General features: G+C 41.7%; 1 protein-coding gene across 1 annotated transcript; it reads left to right on the top strand.

Moving 5' to 3' along the window:
- The first annotated feature begins 1,536 nt into the window (after window positions 1-1,536).
- LOC109775388 (ubiquitin carboxyl-terminal hydrolase 14) lies at window positions 1,537-11,429 on the top strand. The gene is made up of 19 exons (XM_020334141.4): window positions 1,537-1,766; window positions 1,877-2,054; window positions 2,782-2,894; window positions 2,980-3,316; window positions 4,044-4,138; window positions 5,332-5,465; window positions 5,547-5,603; window positions 5,717-5,794; window positions 6,267-6,321; window positions 7,683-7,763; window positions 8,114-8,312; window positions 8,396-8,453; window positions 8,545-8,667; window positions 9,287-9,375; window positions 9,592-9,681; window positions 9,770-9,943; window positions 10,047-10,171; window positions 10,349-10,475; window positions 10,944-11,429. The coding sequence occupies exons 1-19, from the start codon at window positions 1,671-1,673 to the stop codon at window positions 11,120-11,122; spliced, it is 2,388 nt and encodes a 795-aa protein (XP_020189730.1). The 5' UTR covers window positions 1,537-1,670; the 3' UTR covers window positions 11,123-11,429.
- The last annotated feature ends 10,680 nt before the right edge of the window (window positions 11,430-22,109 follow it).

Raw genomic sequence — 22,109 nt, 5'->3', positions numbered from 1 at the left:
GTATCACTTTGCCTTTTTTCTTCTTAAAAAAACGCAACTATCCCTAAAAAGCAACAATTTTTAGTCCAAAACAATGCTCTAACATATAATGTATCTGCAAACCGTGGTAATTTTTTTGGGCGGCCCAAATTTGTTGTCCCTCGCTGCTCTGCTGCATATTTGCAGCTTCGCTACGGCTACCGCAAAAGCCCAAACCGCACGCGAATGTTTCCCCACCAGCGGCCCGCGTCGTTGCCCGCAGTTGCCGACGATTTCGGCTGCCCATGCCGCAACCACCACAAGCCACACCTATTTCCACTAAACTCGCCGCATCCCCTTAGTTGCTCGCAACAGCTGCCGTCCCATCACCACCCAAGTCCGGTCGCTACTGTGGCCGGATCCATTGCCCCGCCCCCTATCTATCGATCACGGTGCTCGGTTGTTTAATTCAGCATCCGCTCTGGCTGGATTCATGCGTTGCCGGGCTTCCCCGCGTCGAGGATGCCGCCGCGCCAACTGCATCCATGTCGGTCTACCACGAGCGCCATTCTGTACTGCGGCGTTCGACACTGGTAGTCGAGCCACTACGCCGTCGGGATCACATGTGAGGGTGAGCGGAAGTGGCTTGACACTTTTGAGACCCGTGAACTTGCCCCCAGTGCGCGTACGATGCAGTGGCATGGAGGTACAGCCGGAGCCGGGTCGAGCACGGCTTCCCCGAGGTAGAGTCGATCGAGGGGACACAATTCCTCACGCTTGTTGTAGGGATTGTGTTCCTGTGAGGAGAAGGTACACCGCTGGCCCGAGGCACACCAAAGTGCCAAGAAAGAGGGGTGCGTTGTACATGGCGAAGTTCGCCGAGGCCAATCTAGACATCGTGGCGGTGGAGCTTGAATTCTTTGCCAAGAGGGACAAGGAGTGCAAAAAGAAGGATGAAAAGGAAATGGATCACAAAAATTTCGTTGAGGTCAATGAGATGTTCGGCGAGCTCAAGAGGGAGGGCTTTTATGAGGAGCGACGGATGATGTGAAGCTGTCTACCGACAATGACCAGCCCCCTTTGGCGGATCATCAGGGACGATCAAGCATGACGACAATGACGGGTTCAATGAGTACTATAGGCGTCATAGCATGCGATGATCTACGGGCCGGCATAGTCTAGTATTGCATACTCATGTTGTTTGAAATGTTTAATATTCAACTAGAGTACAAAAAATCGAAATGTGCAATAAATCATGTTCAAGTGACCGCTTTTAGGGCATCCGTTTTACATCATATGCAAAAGCAACAAAAACCATGGTGTCCAAATACTTTCCCTCCGTAAAGTAGTGATCTAAATACTATTATATTTCTTTACAGATATAGTATTCATTATCCGTTGGAGATGCTCTTACTAATATGCCAAGTTGAAAAAAACAGAGGATTGTTTCTTTACGTTGTTATAGAATTTATAGAATCAGCTTCCGCAAAAAAAAAGAAAGAACCAGAATGTTCCAAAAAGAAAGATGATTAGAATCAGAATTGTATAGGTCCACAACGCAGAGTCGGTTTAACTTAACCCCTACCACTTCTTCTCAAGTTCCCCTCTTCCAAACCAAATTTCGTGTCTAATCTCGTCGCCTCGCCGTCCCCCACGCCCCCAAAACCCTAGACGCAACCCGGCTCCGCCGTCGCCCGCCGCGGCCCGCGGCCATGGATCTCCTCCGCGCGAACCTCCACAAGGTCCGCATCCCGGAGCCCACCAACCGCATCCACAAGGACGAGTGCTGCGTCTCCTTCGACACCCCGGTAAGCCGCCCGCCCCCCTCCCTCCCTCCCTCCCTCTCCACGCCCCTCCTCGATTGCGGCCGCTAGGGTCTGATGCTAATTGCCTATCTCCGTGCCTGTGCGCGTCGCAGAGGTCGGAGGGCGGGCTGTACGTGGACATGAACTCGTTCCTGGGGTTCGGGAGGGAGCACGTGGCGTGGAACTTCGAGAAGTCGGAGAACCCCGTGTACCTCCACATCGTGCAGCGCCGGAAGCCGGAGCCAGACGAGACGGATCGCCCGCTGAAGAAGCCAACCCTGCTCGCCATCGGTATGACAGACTTTGTTGCTCATTGAATCGCGTGTTTGTATCGCCTCCTACTTGTATTCGTTCATGGCCTGTCGCCTATGTGAATACCATGCTTTGATTGACAACGCAACTGCCTGTGTTAATAATGATAATGGGCAAAACACCACCACCATTATCTCTGGATTCACACCAGTGTGTTATTCTGGAGCAGTTTCGACGTGTAGAATAGTGTGCGAGGTACACGCGATATGATATTTCGTTGCAGCTTATGATTACAAGTGCTTTACTGTGGTTGTGCTAGCATTGGCTTGTTTTGTTTGATTAAGACCTCCTGTGATATGAATTTTGGATTTGCAAGGCGGCCCTGCTCAGTTTAGTGTAAGAAAGCTTGTGTTTCGGTATTGTTTCTGTTTTGCTGAACCCTGCCTTGCAGCACTTCTGTGCTATTTGATTGCTTTCTTTGGTCGTAGTCTTGTAGTCTGTAGAATGGCATAAACATTAGAAATTTATTTTAGATTGTAATGTAAAGTGTCTCTGTTGGTTGATTGTTAGTTTGGCGACACATTCTGTGGTGACTGTGTGTGCCAGTTTTGTGATGAGACTTGTCTATATATTTGGATCTTCAGAATAAAGTTTTGAGCTCACACTAGGGGTCTCCTGTTCCCAATTTCTTGCCAGTTTAAGTTTTTGCCATTTCAATCAATTACCATCTTCACTAATACTTTTTCTTCTTCTTCCTAATTGATAGGCGTGGAGGGAGGTTTTGGTGAACAAGAACCTGAATACGATGTGACTTACGAAATCGTTATTTTGCCTGAATTTGTATCTCTCCCATTTCCATCAGTTGACTTGCCAGAGAAGGTAATTTTCTGGTTGTATAAGATTGAAGCTGTCATGTGCATACTTAGTTTAGTTCTTTACTCTACTACAAACTACAAATATGCAGGTTAGGCTCGCAGTTGATAAAGTTATACTTGCGGAGAGTGCTGATAGAAAGCAACAACTGGCTTCTTGGGTGGCTGACAAGAAAATTATCAGTGCACATGCTATGGATCTGCAACAACTAGACAATGGTGTTATTGTGCCCCCTACCGGGTGGAAGTGTAGCAAGTGTGACAAAACTGAGAATCTCTGGTTAAATTTAACTGATGGTATGATCCTCTGTGGGAGGTGGGTCTGGGATGGAACTGGTGGGAATAATCATGCTGTTGAACACTACCAGCAGACTAAATATCCTTTAGCGGTGAAGCTTGGAACAATTTCTGCTGATTTGGAAGGAGCAGGTAATGCTACACTTAAACTTTTGCATATTTGGGCTTGCTCATTTTTATTATTTACTGCTATATATACCTCATCTTCCGGTGACAATACATTTGTCATCGTGTCAAACATGCAATCACAAATTTTGATCTCCAGGTCGGTCATATGAAAATTATACAATCAAGTAGGTTTGGCATAAATGTGCTTTTGGAATGACTGTTATGACCTTTATAGAAATTTAGTTAGAGAAGAAGATGGTTAAAGTTGCATTCGTAGGCATATAAAAAGTTCAAAAAAAAACTTGAATGAGTATTTTCCAACCGGTAGCAAAGATACATCGTTTTAGTTGGTGTCCAATAGTTTCTGATTGTTCTTTGAAACCCTTCCGATGTATCCTTTAGATACAGGGTTCATATACGTACCACATAGCCTGTTATCTTTATTTAGTAGTATATACGTTTCCTTTTGTAATTTCTTGCCTTTAGAAAGTTACTGCCTGCATACCCTCTTATGTATACTCCCTCCGGCCGAAAAAGCTTGTCCCTCAAATGGATGTATCTAACACCAAGTTAGTGCTAGATACATCCATTTGAGAAACAAGCTTGTGACAAGCTTTTTCGGACGGAGGGAGTACTTGAGAGCATTATTGATGCAAGCTTTTCCTTAAGATAAACCGGGCATGAGAGATTGCTTTTGCTATTTATTCCGTATTAAAGTACCTATTCATACCTTCTTTTTGTGACAGCTCAGACGTTTACTCATACCCGGAAGATGATAGCGTTGAAGATCCAATATTAGCTCAGCACTTGTCGCATTTTGGTATTGATTTTTCTTCACTCCAAAAGGTGAGTTGTCATCTTTTTGTAATGGCACCTATCTGGGACAATTTAGCTCTACATTCTTTGGATTTTTACTACTCTTCTAAAAGACGGTTCAAATCAAATTGATTCGTTCACAGCAAACATACTATCTGACCGTTGATTGCAGATTTACAGAACTGTTATTTTCAGTCGAATTATTTTCTTTTCGGCGTCGATCAGTTTTTTGACTCTCCGATTCTCCTCTTTCAGTGCAGGTTACTTTTCAGTTTTTTTGGATTTTGGTTAATGAACTTTCCAGTAGGTGGTTTTGGTACCTAATTCTTTGTTTATTAACTCTTGGTAATAGACTTTGGCGTGGATGGTGGTTTTTGGTTGTATAGTTGAATTCTGTTTTTGTTTTGTTTCTCTCATTTTTCCCTTTTTGCTTTTATGTTTTTGTTTGTTGCTAGTTCCATCAAGTGCATATTCGGATGTTAGTAGTTTTAACATTTCGACAGTAATGGAGTTATAGTATATATTACATGTAATCTGATGTTCAGAAAGTGTAAGTTACAAAAATATGGCAACTATAAAGTTATAAACTCACTTGTTCTCTGACTAATTTTTGGTGAAAGGTGATAAATCACGTAGACTGGCTTTTTGTTGTGTTTTTGGTACAAATTCTTTATCTAGAACACGTAACAACACATTATACTTGTCTTATAAGCTCTGAAAAGCAAGGCTCTAATGAGCTTCTGAAATCATGTAAAATGGGTTTTAATTGATAATGCCACGAGTCATTTGTATGATGCAAAAATTTGATTGATAACGAATTGAGAATCAGTCAATTTGATAGTGCAATGTGTCATTATTTGTTTTTGCAAAATTTTGATTGATACCAAATGGGAAATCAGTGAGCTGTCAAGTAGAAAATCCCTAGATTTGTTGTACTAAATGTCAAGTGCCAATCCAGATTAGAACTATAAAAATTCAGGGAATTATATCAAAGAGCATTGCGGGATTGATCCTTTAACAAATGTTAGGATATTGCCTGGTTTGATTTTTAACTACGACAGTTCATCTTGCTCTAGGAATTATTATAATTGGCCAACCAAGTGATCAGTGTCTATGGTAATTTTATAGACAAACAAAAAGTTGGTACAATTGGTGGTCCATCGGTGTATATAATTCATTTATTGCCATTCCTTTATGCGTGGTTTTCTTTTCTTTGTGTGCAGACTGAGATGACTACTGCTGAAAGAGAACTTGACCACAACACTAATTTTGATTGGAATAGAATACAAGAAAGTGGCAAAGATGCCGAACCTTTATATGGGCCTGGCTATACTGGCCTTGTAAACCTTGGAAATAGGTATCACGGTTTGTCTGTATGAGATCATTTTCTTTTCTTATAACTTGCGTATAGTAAGACGCATCTTTTCTCCTTTTGCAGTTGCTACATGGCTTCAGTAATGCAAGTTATGTTTTCAACCCATCCCTTTATATCACGGTTGGTTCTACTTCCTCTTGATATTTTGTGACCTCTTATATATTGTTGCACCCCGACCCTCTTTTCACCTCAAGTAGCATTTGCTCTTCCATTTATTCATTTAATTGTTTCAGGTACTTTGAGAAGCAGAGCTTGAAAGCTGCGTTTGCAATTTCTCAAGCTGATCCAACGTTGGACTTAAACATGCAAATGTAAGTTTTCACGGATGACCTATGTGTGTGTTTGTTGAATGTGCCGCTATTGTTAGGTAATTGTTTTCACAGTTTGGTTATCTTTTAATGCTAAATGCAATCTTGACTGTAAAAGTTGTTTGGCCATGTATTTCCCTTTGTTGAAAACATCATATTCCTACAGTTAGATTGCTACCATCATACGGAATTACTGGTTAGCCATTTTTTTCTTCTGCTGACACTTGTTGGCAATTTGAAAACTCTTCATGTTCACCTGAGTGTGGTGTTAGTTAAGGAATCACTAGTGTAAGTTGATAGCAATGTTAAATCAATCATGCATCATGCTGTAGAAAGAGAACTGCATACTTGTAAGAATTTATCATTGGCGTGATATTTGTTTTATGTTTAACTTAGAAGGGTAAGCGATTTATGTTGTTGTGCAAGAACTTAATCTAAATATCCATGTCCTTGTACTCTCCACTCTCTTTTTTAGGACAAAGTTGGCGCATGGTATGCTCTCTGGTAAATATTCTGCACCCAGTCAAGAGGTAGTATTTTGTTATATATTTATCTTTTATTGTTTATAGCTGCCCATTACAATTCATATTCATGTGGACTGTGGGCTGAGGATTCAGTCTTGAGTAGACTAGCTTTTGCGCGATGCATGGGTGGTGCTCTCTTTGATTTCTCACGTAGTAGGTCTTTTATGTGAGTGGTGATTTTATTTGAACGGATAGAGTGATAGGCAAACCATGTTGACATGTTAAATTGGTTAGTCTGGATAAAATATCTGGAATTGCATGTTAATTAACATCCGCCAACCTCTTTGTTATGAATCACATTTAATGAAAGGAATGGAGCTTTGAGCTCTTTTTAACTGTGCTACTCTGAGCTTCTTGATGAGCACATCATCAACTGAGAAAGTGTTGCATAGGCATAGCAATGGTCATGCGTTATCTTTGTTCCATATCCTATATACATAAGAAGTTGATCCCCACTATTCTATTTATCTCAACATGCACACATGCCACCTCATCAAAGGCCCACCACTACATGCATGAGAAAAAGTTTTCCATTATTAGTTGATCTCATGCACACCTTTCACCTCACCCACACATGCCACCTCATCAAAGGTCCACTCAAAATGCATGAAAAAAGTTTTCCATTACGTTATGCCACTTATATTCAAAATATTTTCTGACCACACAATAATCAAATACCCCCTCCGTCCCAAAATAAGTGCCTCAACTTTATACGAACTTTGTCCCAAAATAAGTGTCTCAATCTTAATACAACTTTGTACTAAAGTTCATATAAAGTTGAGGCACTTATTTTGAGATGGAGGGCTTACAATATATAATATTTATTTTTAGCTTTAGTTCATATATTATTAATTCAACTATGGAAACTTCATACAATCAAATCACTGAAATATATTCCAATCGATTCCCGCAGCAACGCGCGGGGTATTCTCTAGTTAAATGGGTGGAGCTTCCGAGGGACAAATATCCTGTTGTCCTATCTTATACAAATATACGATTGCAGGTTTATGAGTTCTTTTTGTAATTCCAAATATGTTTGTACTCTACTGCTACTCCATCCCATAATATAAGACGTTTTTGCAAGCTGTTTTAGCTTGCAAAAAAGTCCTATATATGGGATGGAGGGAGTACTTTTTTACCCTTTTTTTAGCAATACAAAGTGCTGGGAGTACCAACCACCCAGTACGATCATACTTTTGTGTTAGTCTAACGTTCTGGGTTGCTGATCTGTACTGCGCTATAAGTTGTACTCCCTCCGTTCCAAAATAGATGACCCAACTGTTATGGTTATTTAGTGCCAGAGCTTTACAAATACCATGAACCTACTTTTGTGTTGATACAACTAGTGTTCTATGGGTAATTTACAGGGACAAGAAGGAATACGTCCCCGTATGTTTAAGTCAGTAATTGCAGCAAGTCATCCTGAATTTTCCAGTATGAGACAACAGGTAAACCTTTTTATGCCTATATTGACCAAACACATCTCTCCCCCTTTTCTTTAATTTATTTATTGATCTTTTGGTGAAGTGAAGTATCCTTTTACTTTTAATTTCCTTATCTATTTTGTGACATTTTTATCTTTACTTTACCTTCTATTTTTATCCTATTATTCCACCAAATAGCGGACTCTCTAAAGTACTTGTGTTGTGTGTGTGTGTGGGGGGGGGGGAGGGGGGGGGGGGGTGTATCAGGATAACCTAGCATGCCAAGAGCTCAGGCGTAGAGAATTTTTTTCCTCCATAGTTTTGAGTATTACTAGGTTCTTAACTTTCATTATATTATTTATTGTTCTTTACAGGATGCCCTTGAGTTCTACCATCATCTTATTGACAAAGTTGAGCAGGCAAACCCTGGAAACCATGAGTTAAATCCTTGTACCGGCTTCAAGTTCATCATTGAGGAGCGGGTTCAGTGCCCCTCTGGGAAAGTTTCTTACAATCAACATTGTGACAACTTTCTTACTTTGAGCATACCATTGCATGAAGCGACTAACAAAGGTGGCTTTGAAAAGTTGTTGTTCTTTTGTTTCTTGTATAGAATCTAATGTACTATAGAACCTTGACATTTTTGGGGCGTGCAGAGCAGCTAGAAGCGTTCCATGAGAAGAAAGCAGCAATGGACTTGGATGGAAAGGAAGTGTAAGTCACTCATATTTCCTGCAGTCTCAACTGCATAGCAAGTATTTGTCTTATTCTTCTGCATCACTTTGTTTCCATCATTCCATGGCAGGTCTAAGGAGGAAATCGTGAGGCCAAGAGTCCCACTGGAGGCATGCTTAGCAAGTTTTTCAGGCGGAGAGGAAGTGCCTGAGTTTTACAGCACTGCATTAAATTCAAAGACGACAGCAATTAAGTATGCCCATCCTGAAATCTATAATCTTTACAACTACAACAAAGTCTTTAGTACCAAACAAGTTGGGGTAGGCTAGAGCTGAAACCCATAAAAATCTTGCAACCAACAAAATCTTATCAAAGTTCTCATGCACGTGCACAAACTGCAGCACTTAATTCTGTTGGTGCTCTTTCTTATCCCATTGTCCATGCGTGCGCAGTTAATATATTTTATTGATATTCTGATGGAGCAGGCCAGTCTTTTTTTGGGAACACTTAGGCTCAGTTAGCGGTTGCCAAACTGTGCTTATTTATCTGTTTTAGAAAATTTGCCTCAAAAGTATCAAAAGCAGGTCAAACAAACACTAAAATAGGATAAAGCTGTTTGGGCCAAATGAGATTATCATTGTCATAATCCCCACCGTAGTGACAGACACAGCCGATTAACTTGAATTTGTGGTACTCGTTATATTCTTATTAATGGAGTATTTGTCATTAATCATGACAGTTTACATGTTTATAATTATATAATTATTTAATATTTCTGTCAAGTAATTGTTAAGAACTGGGATATTGCTTTTGCCAAAATATTTTTCATTTCTCATGATTACTTGTAATAACGAGTATACATTTCATTGAAGGACTACTGGCCTTAAAACTTTTCCTGATTACCTGGTGCTTCAGATGCGTAAGTTTGTAATGGGAGAAGGATGGGTGCCAAAGAAACTTGGTAATATTCCCTACTCTTGTCATAATTTCGAATTGGTAGATGTCATATGTTACTCGATTTGAGTAAGTTCTCAATGGCTTGCCTGAAATTTAGGAATAAGTGATGATTTGGGGGTGCTCGTATCCCTGATCTGCACAATTTTTTTCATTTGGTTTAGATGATTTAATAAGTCCATATTTGGATGTCTTGAGCCTTGACATTTTATTTCCCTCCCAGATGTTTATATTGACGTGCCGGATATAATCGATATCTCGCACATGCGCAGCAATGGTGTACAGCCTGGGGAAGAGCTACTGCCTGAAGGAGGTTTGTTTGTCCGCTGTTAGTTTTTTTTCCTTCTAAACGTGTTCTCTATTACCCCCTTCTTTGATGACTTGGCAATACCATCTTCCAGCTTCTTGTGGCAACAAAGCTGAACCTGCTCGTCCTGTTGCCGACGAGGATATTGTATCCCAGCTTGCAAACATCGGGTTCAATTACTTTGCCTGTCAGAAAGCTGCTATTAATACATCAAATGCAGGACTTGAGGAGGCAATGAATTGGCTCCTCTCACACACGCAGGATCCAGGTTGGCATGCAGATGCAATGGGTTACATTGTTAAATGTTTTTTTTTCATTATGAAATGATGAGTTCTAGCTGTGATAGTTGAAACTGTTGTCTACTTATGCAGATATTAATGAGCCGATATCTCAAGATCCAATGCCTGCAGAAGACACTATTGATGAAGCAAGTCTTCAAACTCTTGTTTCCTTTGGCTTTCCAGAAGATGTTTCCCGAATGGCCTTGAAAGCTTCCGTAAGAATCTCTTTTATGGTTACTTCCTTTGAATGGATGATTATGTTTATTTTAATTATCATTTGTATGAAAATAATAGACAGCAATATTGGCCTTCTTTTGGAAAGTTGGCGCTTGCCTATTTGTATATCATCCTCTCATTTTCCTTTATACTCTTTCTGTGTTGTGTATTATTAGGGTGGAAATATTGAGAGAGCCACGGAGTGGGTTTTCAGCCACCCTGAAGCATCTAGCTCTGTATCTGCTGACTCTTCAACAAACAATGTAAAAGATGACGACTCGCACATATCAGATGGAAGTGGCAGTAAGTTTCTCAAACACTCGCGTCTGCCTTTATTTTGCGCATGATCTGATGCAATTGATTAACAGTACTGGGTTACAACCTAATGTCATTGCTGCAAGTAAATAACTATTGTTTGCCTGTGTCCCCATCACGCCTCCCCAATCTCTGGCAAATTATTATTGTGCAATAGTTTTAAATAGGGCACTTAGTCAACAGTTTCTCCCTCCCCTCTTAAGAAATATGCCTGTTTGTGGTGGTGTTTGGATGAGCTAATTCTGCAAGTGCTATTGTTCGTCTTCTGTTTCATACTTGTTCAATGGAGTTTCAATCTGTACAACGCCCAAAAGTATATCTGTATACGACTCGGTGACTTTCATCTCCCAAACTGGCCTGTCTTGTGTGTGAACACATTGGCCTCAATATTTTTCATAATTTAGTCTATCACGTTACGCCTGAAGCTCAGCTAACATATATTTATGCTTTTTCTAGGATACAAGCTGATGGCATTTGTGAGCCACATGGGAACCTCTACACACTGTGGGCACTATGTCGCCCATATCCTCAAAGATGGGAGGTGGACGATCTTCAATGACAATAAGGTTGCTGCATCGGTCGACCTGCCCAAGGACATGGGATACCTCTATTTCTTTCAGAGGATAAGCAGTTAGAGCAGAAGATGAAGTCGTAGTTCATGCATGCATATCATCCAGGAGCATGGCGGATGCTCGAAGGACTATTGCAAATCTGACTTGAAGCGACCACTTCGCCACATCCTGACGTGCTGGTCTTAGGCTGATCACGTGGGATACCGCTTTGTTGGTTCAGACGTTATATGCATTGGCAACTTCCTTTACGTTTATGCTTAGTACCATGTGACACTGTTCATGCAAAGTGAATGGTTGTGTTTGGAGTCGTACAATCTGTCAGCGTTCCGTTGGTTTCTTACTTTCTTATAGTTGGAATTTTATTCGAGCATTGTTGTGTACTTATCTCATGGTACAATTTGACTGCCACGACTCAAAAGCAGGCCAATTAACGATTAGTTCTCTGCACGTGCGATTTAGATTTAGCTTAACGATACTTGAAACGGTACTGCTCAGGAAAATGATCTGAAGGTGATTTGATCTATGTTTCACGGCAAGCATACGTAGTTGTAGTGAACATATTACAATTGTGTATCAAATAATTGTTGCATATGTTAATAGTGCACCCCACGCTATCTAGCTTGCATCTAAAAGGTATTTCAATTTAATATAAGATATTTTTTGGCATTGTCATACATTATTTAGTCTTACGAAAAGTTAGATAGCGTGCATCTAGTAGGTACTCTTAACTTAATGTAAGATGTATATAGACATGTTCTAGTGTGTTTCTTTACTCATTTTAGTCTGTATGTTTAGTCTATATTAAAATATTTTAAATGACTTATTATAGTGAACAGAGGGAGTAAAACAGAGCATCCACTATTAGTAAAAGGCACATCCATTTATTTTGGGCTAAACGAAAACATTTTGTCATAGTATAGGTATACTTTTCCAAAATGCATAGGTGAACATGGCGTCACGCGAGGTCTTTATCTCACCATCCATTTCTCTCAGATTTGTATCGTATTCATACCATAACCAGTGCATATCACATATATTGAATATTCCTCCTTGCAGTATTGGATCTGTATTCCACAAAACAATCAATGCATAAGGGGCCACATGCTTAACAAACGTGACCCAACTCATTTACTAGGAGCAGACCTCATTTACTAGGCACAGGTTGGGAACGTTAACTGCATTTGAAGGCTGCACCACCATCTCTCTCCATCTAGCGTTGTTGAAGTTGGAAAGTGAGATATTTTAGTGTCATCACATGTACAATACACGCGTATGTGATAGCTACATGCAGCCGGTCGGCTACTCACCACCGTACGTTGCCCCTCCTGATGTTCAATACCCCGTTGATGCAATGCGATATCCCCACCCTAGTCGTTGGTTGCTAGCCAACGTCCCCGTTGCTTCATGCGCACACGCGATTGCCCTAGCTTGTTGCTAGCCACTCGACGTTGATTTTCAATGTACAATACCTCGTTGCTATATATGCACACGCGATATCCCCCACATGCTTGCTAGCATTAACTCTTGATGTCATATCCCCATCCGCTTGCTAGCCATCATATGATGCCTCTTGATGTAATATTCCCCATCCGATTGCTATCCATCAGACGATGCCTATTGATGTACAACACCTTTTTTTTAAATACAATACCCGGATGTACAATTTTCTTTGAACAAACGAGGGTTTCCCCTTCGATTTTTATTAAAGAAACCACCGTGACCAACGGAACCGAGTACAGTAGCGAACCAAGTTTTTTACAAGTTCAACAACATCTAAGGACTGAGCAGGAATAAGAACCGAAAACTACTGAAGAAACTAGAGGCAACACGAAAGACTATGCTATTACAACTCAAAAGCAGCATCGAACAGTCTGAATAAGCTAAGGAAAGGTGAACATAAATTCTTCTTTTCCCTCCACCCTTCACTCCTGCAGTCGTAGCACTCCGAAGCGCCACCCCTGAGCCGTCCTGTAAATTTCACTTGCAACTTGCTCGATGAGTCTTGCCCCCCAACATTAGTGTTTTTTCCTCTGGGTCCTTTTTCTGCAAAACAGCCCAATCAGAAATCCAATTACACATCATTTTCACTATCCCCATTGGGTCGTTTATCTTCTTTCTATCAAAAATAATGTCATTCCTGCATTTCCAAATTGCCCAAAGTAAGGCAGAGACACCAACCAGGATCAACCTTTTGTTATTTGTTTGGAATTTACTAAGCCAGCTCCCAAAACAATCATTCAAATCCCTGTGGATTTGTTTTAAATCAAAAGCACACCCTACCAAATTCCATATTAGTCTAGCAACTGAACATGAAAAGAAAAGGTGATCAATAGTTGCATCTTTGCCACACAGTATACAATGTTTGTCACCTTTCCAACCCCTCCTCAGTAAACTGTCTCTAGTAAGAATGCTTTTTTTAACAAGCAACCATAAGAAGAACTTGATTTTTGCTGGAACCTTTGTTTTCCACAGAATTTTTTTGGGAACCCTATGTCAGTTTTAATGAAATGTAGATATAGAGATATAACAGAATTTTTTTTGTCACCAGAAAGCATCCACATAGGTTTGTCTCTCCCTCCATACATCAACACTTCCTCACACCTCCCTTTGAGGCTTTCCCATAGTTGCTCAGTATTCCCAAATAAAGATCTTCTAAAGGTAAAAAGATCCCATCCTTTATCAGTGGCATCTCTTACAGAGATCCCATGGTCATTACTAAAAGTGCAATCATGCCCTTACATCTAGTTTTGATGTTGATGACAATATACATGTAGGGGACTAACTATGTTCGTCAAGTGAATCTCAGGTGTTAGTCCCCGGATCATAAAAGTGTGTGGATCATGAACATACAGAGTTGATTTTACTCAAGGAAGAAGCATCTAAATGATTGTATATTTGTTGTTCTTGAGTATAGGATCCCACACTATTAAGAGGGGATCGGTAGGGTTAGTAAAGGACTTGCTCATGTCAGTACATTCCTCACTTCTAAATCTTAGCCCCATTCACAAATTCTGGTGCCAAATATAACTGCCTCTGCTCCCTGCCGTATGTCCGACTTCTGCTAATTCTATCTCCAGTACGCTTCTGGTTCCACGCCAGATGTCCGGGTCCACGCCGGATGTCCGGGACCTCCTGCCACGCCGGAAGTCCGGGATCTATCTCGGATGTCCGACCACTGCTATCCGTGGAGCATATAGGTTCTGTGAACTCACCGTGAACTCGCTGGATGTCCGACCACTTTGCCGAATGTCCGGGTTTTCCAGTCACGCCGGATGTCCGGGCCCTGCCCTGGTTGTCCGGCCCCTCTGGTTTATCCTTTGGTTTCTGGTTCATTTCACAAGTGCTATGCCAGGCCGGATGTCCGGACTGCCCTGTCACTTACACTACAACGGCCATATTTTCACCATTACTATATATAGCCCTCTTCCTCCACAGGAGAGGGTTGACCATTCACTTTGAGCAAACCCTAGAACACGTTTCACTCTCTCTCTCTCACACTCACACACCAAATCTTAGATCCCAAGGGGATTTGAGAGCATTTGTGAGAAGTTGTCCAAGCAAGTGATAGATCCACCCCTACCCCTTCTTTGCACCAAAGGAATTCGTGATTTGAGCAAGTCTTGAGCTTTTCCCCATCGTTCTTGTTACTCCTGGAGGTTGGAGACTCCTAGGCGGTAGGAGTCATTCGGAGAGGAATCGACCATTGTGATTATCCCCGAAAAGTTTGTGAGGGTTTGGAGACCACCCCAGGGTCTACCACTAGTGGTTGAGAAACGACTTCATGGTGTTTTCTCAAAGGGAGAATAGGGTGAGCCTTCGTGACGTTGGTGTGCCTTCATGGTAACATCCACCTCTCTAACGATGACGTAGCTTCCCTCCAAGGAAGTGAACATCGGCATACATCCTCGTCTCTCGGAGTTGCGGTTATACCTAACCCTAACTTCCTACCTGTGGTTACGTGTCTCTAAGGCTTTACTTATACCATTTTGTGTTTGCTTACTCACATACTTGTGTTACTTGTTTACCTTGCTTAGCTCTTAGCATCATACTTGTAATTGTTAGGCTCACTTTCATATTCCGCATTATTGCCTAAAATTGCTAAGTAACAATTAAAATTTGTAATTGTACCTATTCACCCCCCCTCTAGGTCCATCTCGATCCTTTCAATTGGTACCAGAGCCTCGTGCTCTATTCTTGTGGCTTAACCGCCCTAGAGCGAGATGAACCCCGATGGGACTCCCCTTGTTGCGGATCCAAAGGATAAGGGCGCGGCTTCCATGGAAGACAAGTCATTCACTTCCGAGGATCTGGAACGGGCGCTTGCTAAGCAAAAGGAGGAGCATGATGCTTCTCTTGAGGCCTTGGTCCAAATGAGACTAGCCACATTGACCACAATGCTTGCACCACTTTCTGGTGGTGCGGCCTCGAGGCCAACTGTGCCTACTCCTTCACTTGTCCAACAACCTCCTAGTAATGAACACTCTAGTGTTCCTTGGCTTTATGCAAGACCTCAAATAGAGAAACCAAAGTATAACCCTCAAGGCAAACCTCCTTTACTTGATGACACTACCAATTTTGCTTTGTGGAGATTTGCTATGCAGGATCATATTCGATATGGAAATGATGAGATGTTGGAGATCTTGGAGTATGGTTACCAAGCTGTTGACCCGAAGAATCTTACACCAAGAGAGGTATACGACAAGAATCTCAACGACACAGCAACCATGTGCATAAGGAGATGTATGACTGACAAGCAAAGGAGACCATACATACACATCACAAGTGCCAAGGAATTATGGGATAGCATTGTGAGGACCAAGACCAGTACCTCCACTCTCCGGCTTGCTCAATATGAAATTGCCAAGGGTCAATTGCAAAACTTTTTTATGGAGAAAGGTGAATCTCCCAAGCAGCTTCTTGAGCGTCTCATGACTCTCACCTCTGACATCGAGTCTTGTGAGTGTGACAAGACACAAGATGGATTCAACTTGACTAAGCGATTTCTCGTGGACAAGTTACTTCATGCTCTTGCTCCATATCATCAACAATGGTATGGGACATAAGACAACACCATGGATTCAAGGAAATGACTCTGGATGACATCATATCCACTTTCCAACTATTTGAAGAGTCAAAGGAAAATGCTACAAAACATATTGCCATGCATGGTACCTCAACATCAAAGATCAATCTTGCATTGAAGGCCAAGCATGTATGTGAAGAAGAGCAAAGTTAAGAAGAAGAAGATGATGATGAAGATGGTGATGAGATTGACTCCGATGAGAGCCCTTCATATGAAGACATTGCCCTCTTTGTCAAGAAGTTTAACGCGGGAAAATTCAAGGGAAGATTCCAAAAGAAGAAAGTGAGAAAATGCTACAACTGTGAAGAAACCAACCACTTCTCTAATGATTGCCCTTATGAGAAGAGAGAAGATAAACCAAGGTTTCCCAAGACCTTTCCCAAGAAGAAGTTGCCAAATCCTTTGAACTCCAAGCTCAAGAATAGAGATGGGAAAGCAATGGTTGCTCATGAAGAATCCGATCCGGATGATGTTAGTGGTGTTGTCAGAGTTGCTCAAGATTCTCAGAACACCTTGAGGCTAGTCAATAAGAGTGGTGATGTTGTCACCTACAATTATATGGAAGACTACAAGGGCAAAGCTCACAAGTGCCTAATGGCAAAAGCCATAGTAGAAGATGGAGAGGACCAAATCTCTCCTGACAAGGTCAAGGTAACCCCACGGTCAAACCCTCCTCTTTTTCATTCCTTATACTCCTTGTGATGAGTATCTTGATGCGGAGGATAATTATGATGATGATGATATAGATGATCCTATGCTTGCTAAACTAAATAAGTTCATGTGCTCCCTCAAAGGAAAGAAGCTCACTATGTTTCGTATGCTTACGGAGATGGTGAGTAAGCACAGCATCACCATTAAGGAACTCGAAACCCTCGTCACCGAGGAAAAGGAAAAATATGAAATCCTTGAGTGGAAAGTCCAATATGAGGAAGCACGAAATGATGAACTATGCTTGAAAATTGGTGCAAACATTGATGTTCATGCTAAAGAACTTGCCTCCTTGAAAAAGGCTAAGGACTCTTGCAAGGAGTTGATGAGTGAGAAAAGTAAGCTTGTGAAATCTCATGCTTCTCTCTCTAAGGATTGTGAGCTTCTATCCATGTCCCTCAAGACTAAGGAAGAAGATCTCACCCTTCTTACAAAGAGTTTTGAGACACTCAAGCTCACTTATCTTGAAACCCTAGCCAAGGCTTACTCTTCTCCTATTATCAATATTGATGCTTGTACTACTAACTCTAGTGGTGACCTAGCATCTATTCTTGAGGAGAATCACTTTCTAAAGGCACAACTCGAGAGAGGACTCATGACATGTGCTCAAGGAGAAAATAACCTTAATGAGGTATTGAGCCAACACAATGAAGTGTTTGCCAAGGAAGGGCTCGGGTTTGACCCAAGCACAAGTAAGAAGAAGATGTCGTCTCAAAAGTGCACCACCCCTCTCAAGGAAACTTTTGTTCGAGAAGGGCACAAGGAGAAAGGTAAGGTTGTGAGTGGGAAGGCCACTAGGGGCATGCCCACTCTCAACAAGCCAAAAGTATTCATGCCTCCATCCTACGTACTTTGTAAAACTAATGATGGAGAAGTGTATGCAAAATTTGTTGGTCCTCGTAAATGCATTCTGTTTTTATGCTATTTGGATCCCTAACACCCTTGTGACTAACTTGAGAGGTCCCATTGCAAAATGGGTGCCTCTAACCAAGTCTTAATTGTGTGTACGTTGCTTTCTCTGGTGGAGTTAAATGGGTGATCGATAGTGGATGTACCAACCATATGACCGGATATACCAAATTGCTCTACGACTTCATGGAAGCTATTCAACCATTTGTGAGCATTGTGTTTGGTGGAGGATCAAAAGGACAGGTACTCGGGTTGGGCAAGGTGGCTATCACAAATGACATGTCTCTTGCAAATGTCATGCTTGTCCAATCCCTTAAATACCATTTGCTTTCCGTTCGCCAATTGGCTTCAGTTGGTTATGATACACTATTTGGACTAACGGATGTGAAAGTCTTTAAGAGTGATACTCTCAAAGTGGCCTTTGTTGGAGAGTTGGATGGTAACCTTTACACGGTTGTTTCTCGAAAAAGATCACATTCCATGCAACTTGTCTAATTGCCAAGGCCGGCAAGGGATGGCTATGGCATCGCCAGCTAGCCCATGTCGGCATGAGAAATCTTCAAGATCTCTTAAAGGGTAATCACATCCTTGGACTAACCAATGTCTCTTTTGATAAAGATCGTGTGTGTAGTGCATGCATAGCCGGGAAGCAACGTCAATCAAAGCATCCACCCAAGAATATCGTGTCTACTTCAAGGCCTTTGGAGCTCCTTCATGTGGATTTGTTTGGGCCTCCTTCATGGGATAGTCTTGGTGGGAAAAAGTATGGACTTGTCATTGTTGTTGATTACTCAAGATACACATGGGTGTTTTTCCTCAAGTCCAAGGACGAGACGAAGATCACCTTCATTGATTTTGCCAAGCAAGCACAATGCAAATTTGACAAAGAAATCTTGGCAATAAGAAGTGATAATGGCTCCGAGTTCAAGAACTACACCTTAGAAGAATTTCTTAGTGATGAAGGGATTGAGCATCAATATTCTGCACCATACACGCCTCAACAAAATGGTGTTGCCAAAAGGAAGAACCGTACACTTGTGGAGATGGTAAGGTCCATGTTGGATGAATACAAGTCGCCACATAGTTTTTAGGCCGAGGCTGTCAACACCGCATGCCATGCATCAAACCGGCTCTTCCTTTGCACAATATTGGAAAAGACTCCATATGAGCTCCTAACCGGGAACAAACCAAATGTCAAGTACTTTCGTGTATTTGGGTGCAAATGTTTCATCCTCAACAAAAGAGAACGGTTAGGAAAATTTCAATCCAAAACAATTGAGGGCATATTTGTTGGCTATGGATCAAACTCTCACGCCTATAGAGTCTACAACAAACCCAATGGATGTGTTGTAGAAACTTGTGATGTGGTGTTTGATGAATTTAACGGCTCCCATGGGGAGCAAGTTGATCTAAGTGATGTAGGTGAAGAAGATTCTTCTCAAGATATTTTGACCATGGGTGTTGGTGCTCTTCTTCCCATGGAACAAGAACCTCATGATGATGAAGAAGAAGATGGAAGTTTCACACATCATCAAACCACTTCAACACCCATACCACCACAAGCTCCTATTGCTCAACCGATGCCCGAGTACAAGAAGAAGATCAAGTCCCTCACCATGATCATCTTCAAGAGCAAGATCATCACCAAGAGCAAGAACAAGAAAGTGCAATAACTGATGATGAACTTCAACAAATGCAATATGAAGAAGAAGATCTTCCACCACACATTAATGATCCATATGTTAATGATGTGGATGATGGACATGAAGTTGAACCTCGCGAAAACCTAAACCTCCATCATGCCCCGAGTGGCCGGTCGTGTTGATGTTGATCAAATTCTTACCGGCATATCGGAAGGTAGAGTCACTCGTAAACATTTGACAAACTTTTGTGCTCACTTCTCGTTTGTCTCTAGTTTTGAGCCGCTTAAGGTACAAGATGCATTGATGCACAATGATTGGCTCGTTGCTATGCAAGAAGAATTGAACAGTTTTGAACGCAACCAAGTGCGGTCATTAGTCGAGAGACCAACTACGAAACACAATGTCACTAGAAAACAAATGGATTTTCAAGAACAAGCAAGATGAGAATGGTGTAATCATCCGCAACAAGGCAAGGTTAGTGGCTCAAGGGTACTCACAAGTGGAAGGTTTGGACTTTGGTGAGACCTTTGCTCCCCTTGCCCGTCTTGAATCTATTCACATCTTACTTGCCTCTGCAGCTCTCAATGGGTTTACATTACATCAAATGGATGTGAAGAGTGCTTTCCTTAACGGTCCTCTACAAGAAGAAGTATATGTATCACAACCAATTGGGTTCATTGATCCCGATCACAAAGACTATGTGTATAAACTTCACAAGGCTTTGTATGGCCTCAAACAAGCACCTCGTGCTTGGTATGATCATCTTAAGAAGTTTTTACTCGATGATGGTTTTGTGAGAGGGGTGATCGATCCCACTCTTTTTACTAAGAGGGAAAAGGGTGATTTGATCTTATGCCAAATCTATGTAGACGACATCATTTTTGGTTCTCCTAACATTCATTTGCACAAGAAGTTTGCGGCTTCCATGACCAAGAACTTTGAAATGTCACTCAATACGGACTTGAAGTTCTTTCTCGGATTTCAAATACAACAATTTCAAGAAAGAATATTCTTATCTCAAACAAAATACCTCAAGGATGTTCTAGAGAAGTTTGACATGACAAATGCTAGCCCTTGTAAGACACCCATGCCAACAAAAATTGTACTCACTGAAGACACAAATGGTATCCCTTTTGACCCATCTATTTACCGCTCTATGATTGGTTCATTGCTTTATCTTTGTGCATCTAGATCAGACGTCATGTTCAGTGTATGCATGTGTGCGAGATTTCAAGCTTTCCCTAGGGAAAGTCATCATAAGGCGGTTAAGCATATTCTTAGATACCTTGTTCATACCCCAAAGTTGGGTCTATGGTACCCCAAGGATGCTAAGTTTGATCTCATTGGGTACACGAATGCGGATTGGGCTGGAGACAAAGTGGGACGGAAGTCCACCTCCGGTGCATGTCAATTTCTTGGACGCTCCTTGGTAAGTTGGTCCTCGAAGAAGCAAAATTGTGTCGCCCTCTCCACCGCCGAAGCCGAATACATTGCAACCGCCGGTTGTGCAACTCAATTACTATGGATGAGGCAAACTTTGAAGGATTACGATATCACCTATAGACATGTGCCTCTTCTATGTGATAATGAAAGTGCCATCAGTATTGCTGAGAATCCCAAAGATCATCTTCGCACCAAGCACATTGATATTAGGTATCATTTCTTGAGAGATCATGTGGATAAGGGTGACATTGATATTGCTCATGTTGGTACAGACATGCAACTTGCAGACATTTCCACCAAACCATTGGATGAAGCAAGGTTTTGTCAACTTAGGCGTGAACTTGGTATCTTGGAGCTTGACAACATTATGTGAAATCTAGTACCCATGATTGCATTAACTTAATGTCTTGCCTTGATGTAGGCATATATTTAGGGGGAGACATTCAACTCATGAATACTCTCACCCTATATAATTCATAAATAGAACAATCACTCTCAAAGTTATCATTTTTTCAAACTATGGTGCTTTAAATGATGGAGTAGTGACTATGTATCCAAAGTTCAAATCTTTGCGGTAATACGTCTCATATGCTCAAACATGGTGACCTCACTGCTCGTGCATTGCTTATATGAATCTTTGTTTGCTTAATGTTATTGGATAACTTGCACATCGTAGTATGGCCATAAATTTCTTAGTACTTCATCTCTACAATCTCTAAATCTCCTTGGCGGAGTCTATATAAAAAATATCACTTTTTGGCCCTTAAAATATCTTCTCCCAATTGGTATCTTTGTCCAGTGGCCGGACATTCGGCCCCACTCCCCGACATCCGGGCCCTAGCAGTTTTTTGCTGCTCAAACTCTCTGGGCGCCTCCAGTGGCCGGACATCCGGGCCTTCGCCGGACATCCGGGCCCTGGAGTTCTGTTGTCTAACCTCCCGTCGCCGGATATACGGGCTTTGCCCCCAGATGTCCGGCTCGTACGCTCACACACACATAAAATGGGGGGGGGCTCGGGATTTGGGGGCAGTTCCCCCTTTTCTTCCTTTCTTGCTCCCCCACCTGTCTCAAGTCGCCGCCGCTCACCCCAGGCATAAAAACCAAAGACCGGAGACCGAAACCGAAAAGACCGAGACCAAAACCGAAAAGACCAAACTGTAAAAGACCGAAATAAAATCGGTCCTCAAAACTAACAGACCGAATTAAATTCGATGGATTCGGTCATCTCGTCTGGATGACCGAACAGACCAAACAGACCGAAAAA

Source organism: Aegilops tauschii, chromosome 3, assembly GCF_002575655.3.
Source record: "Aegilops tauschii subsp. strangulata cultivar AL8/78 chromosome 3, Aet v6.0, whole genome shotgun sequence".
NCBI classification, from domain to species: domain Eukaryota; kingdom Viridiplantae; phylum Streptophyta; class Magnoliopsida; order Poales; family Poaceae; genus Aegilops; species Aegilops tauschii.
This window is presented reverse-complemented; position numbering and strand designations above follow the sequence as displayed.

What these genes read in the sequence shown, in the direction of transcription:
- LOC109775388 (XM_020334141.4), top strand. Translation starts at nt 1,671, where the DNA reads ATGGATCTCCTCCGCGCGAACCTCCACAAGGTCCGCATCCCGGAGCCC. An exon ending in ATTTTTCTTCACTCCAAAAG is followed by an intron (nt 4,139 to 5,331) that starts GTGAGTTGTCAT and finishes CTTTGTGTGCAG; the next exon opens with ACTGAGATGACTACTGCTGA. An exon ending in ACCCATCCCTTTATATCACG is followed by an intron (nt 5,604 to 5,716) that starts GTTGGTTCTACT and finishes TAATTGTTTCAG; the next exon opens with GTACTTTGAGAAGCAGAGCT.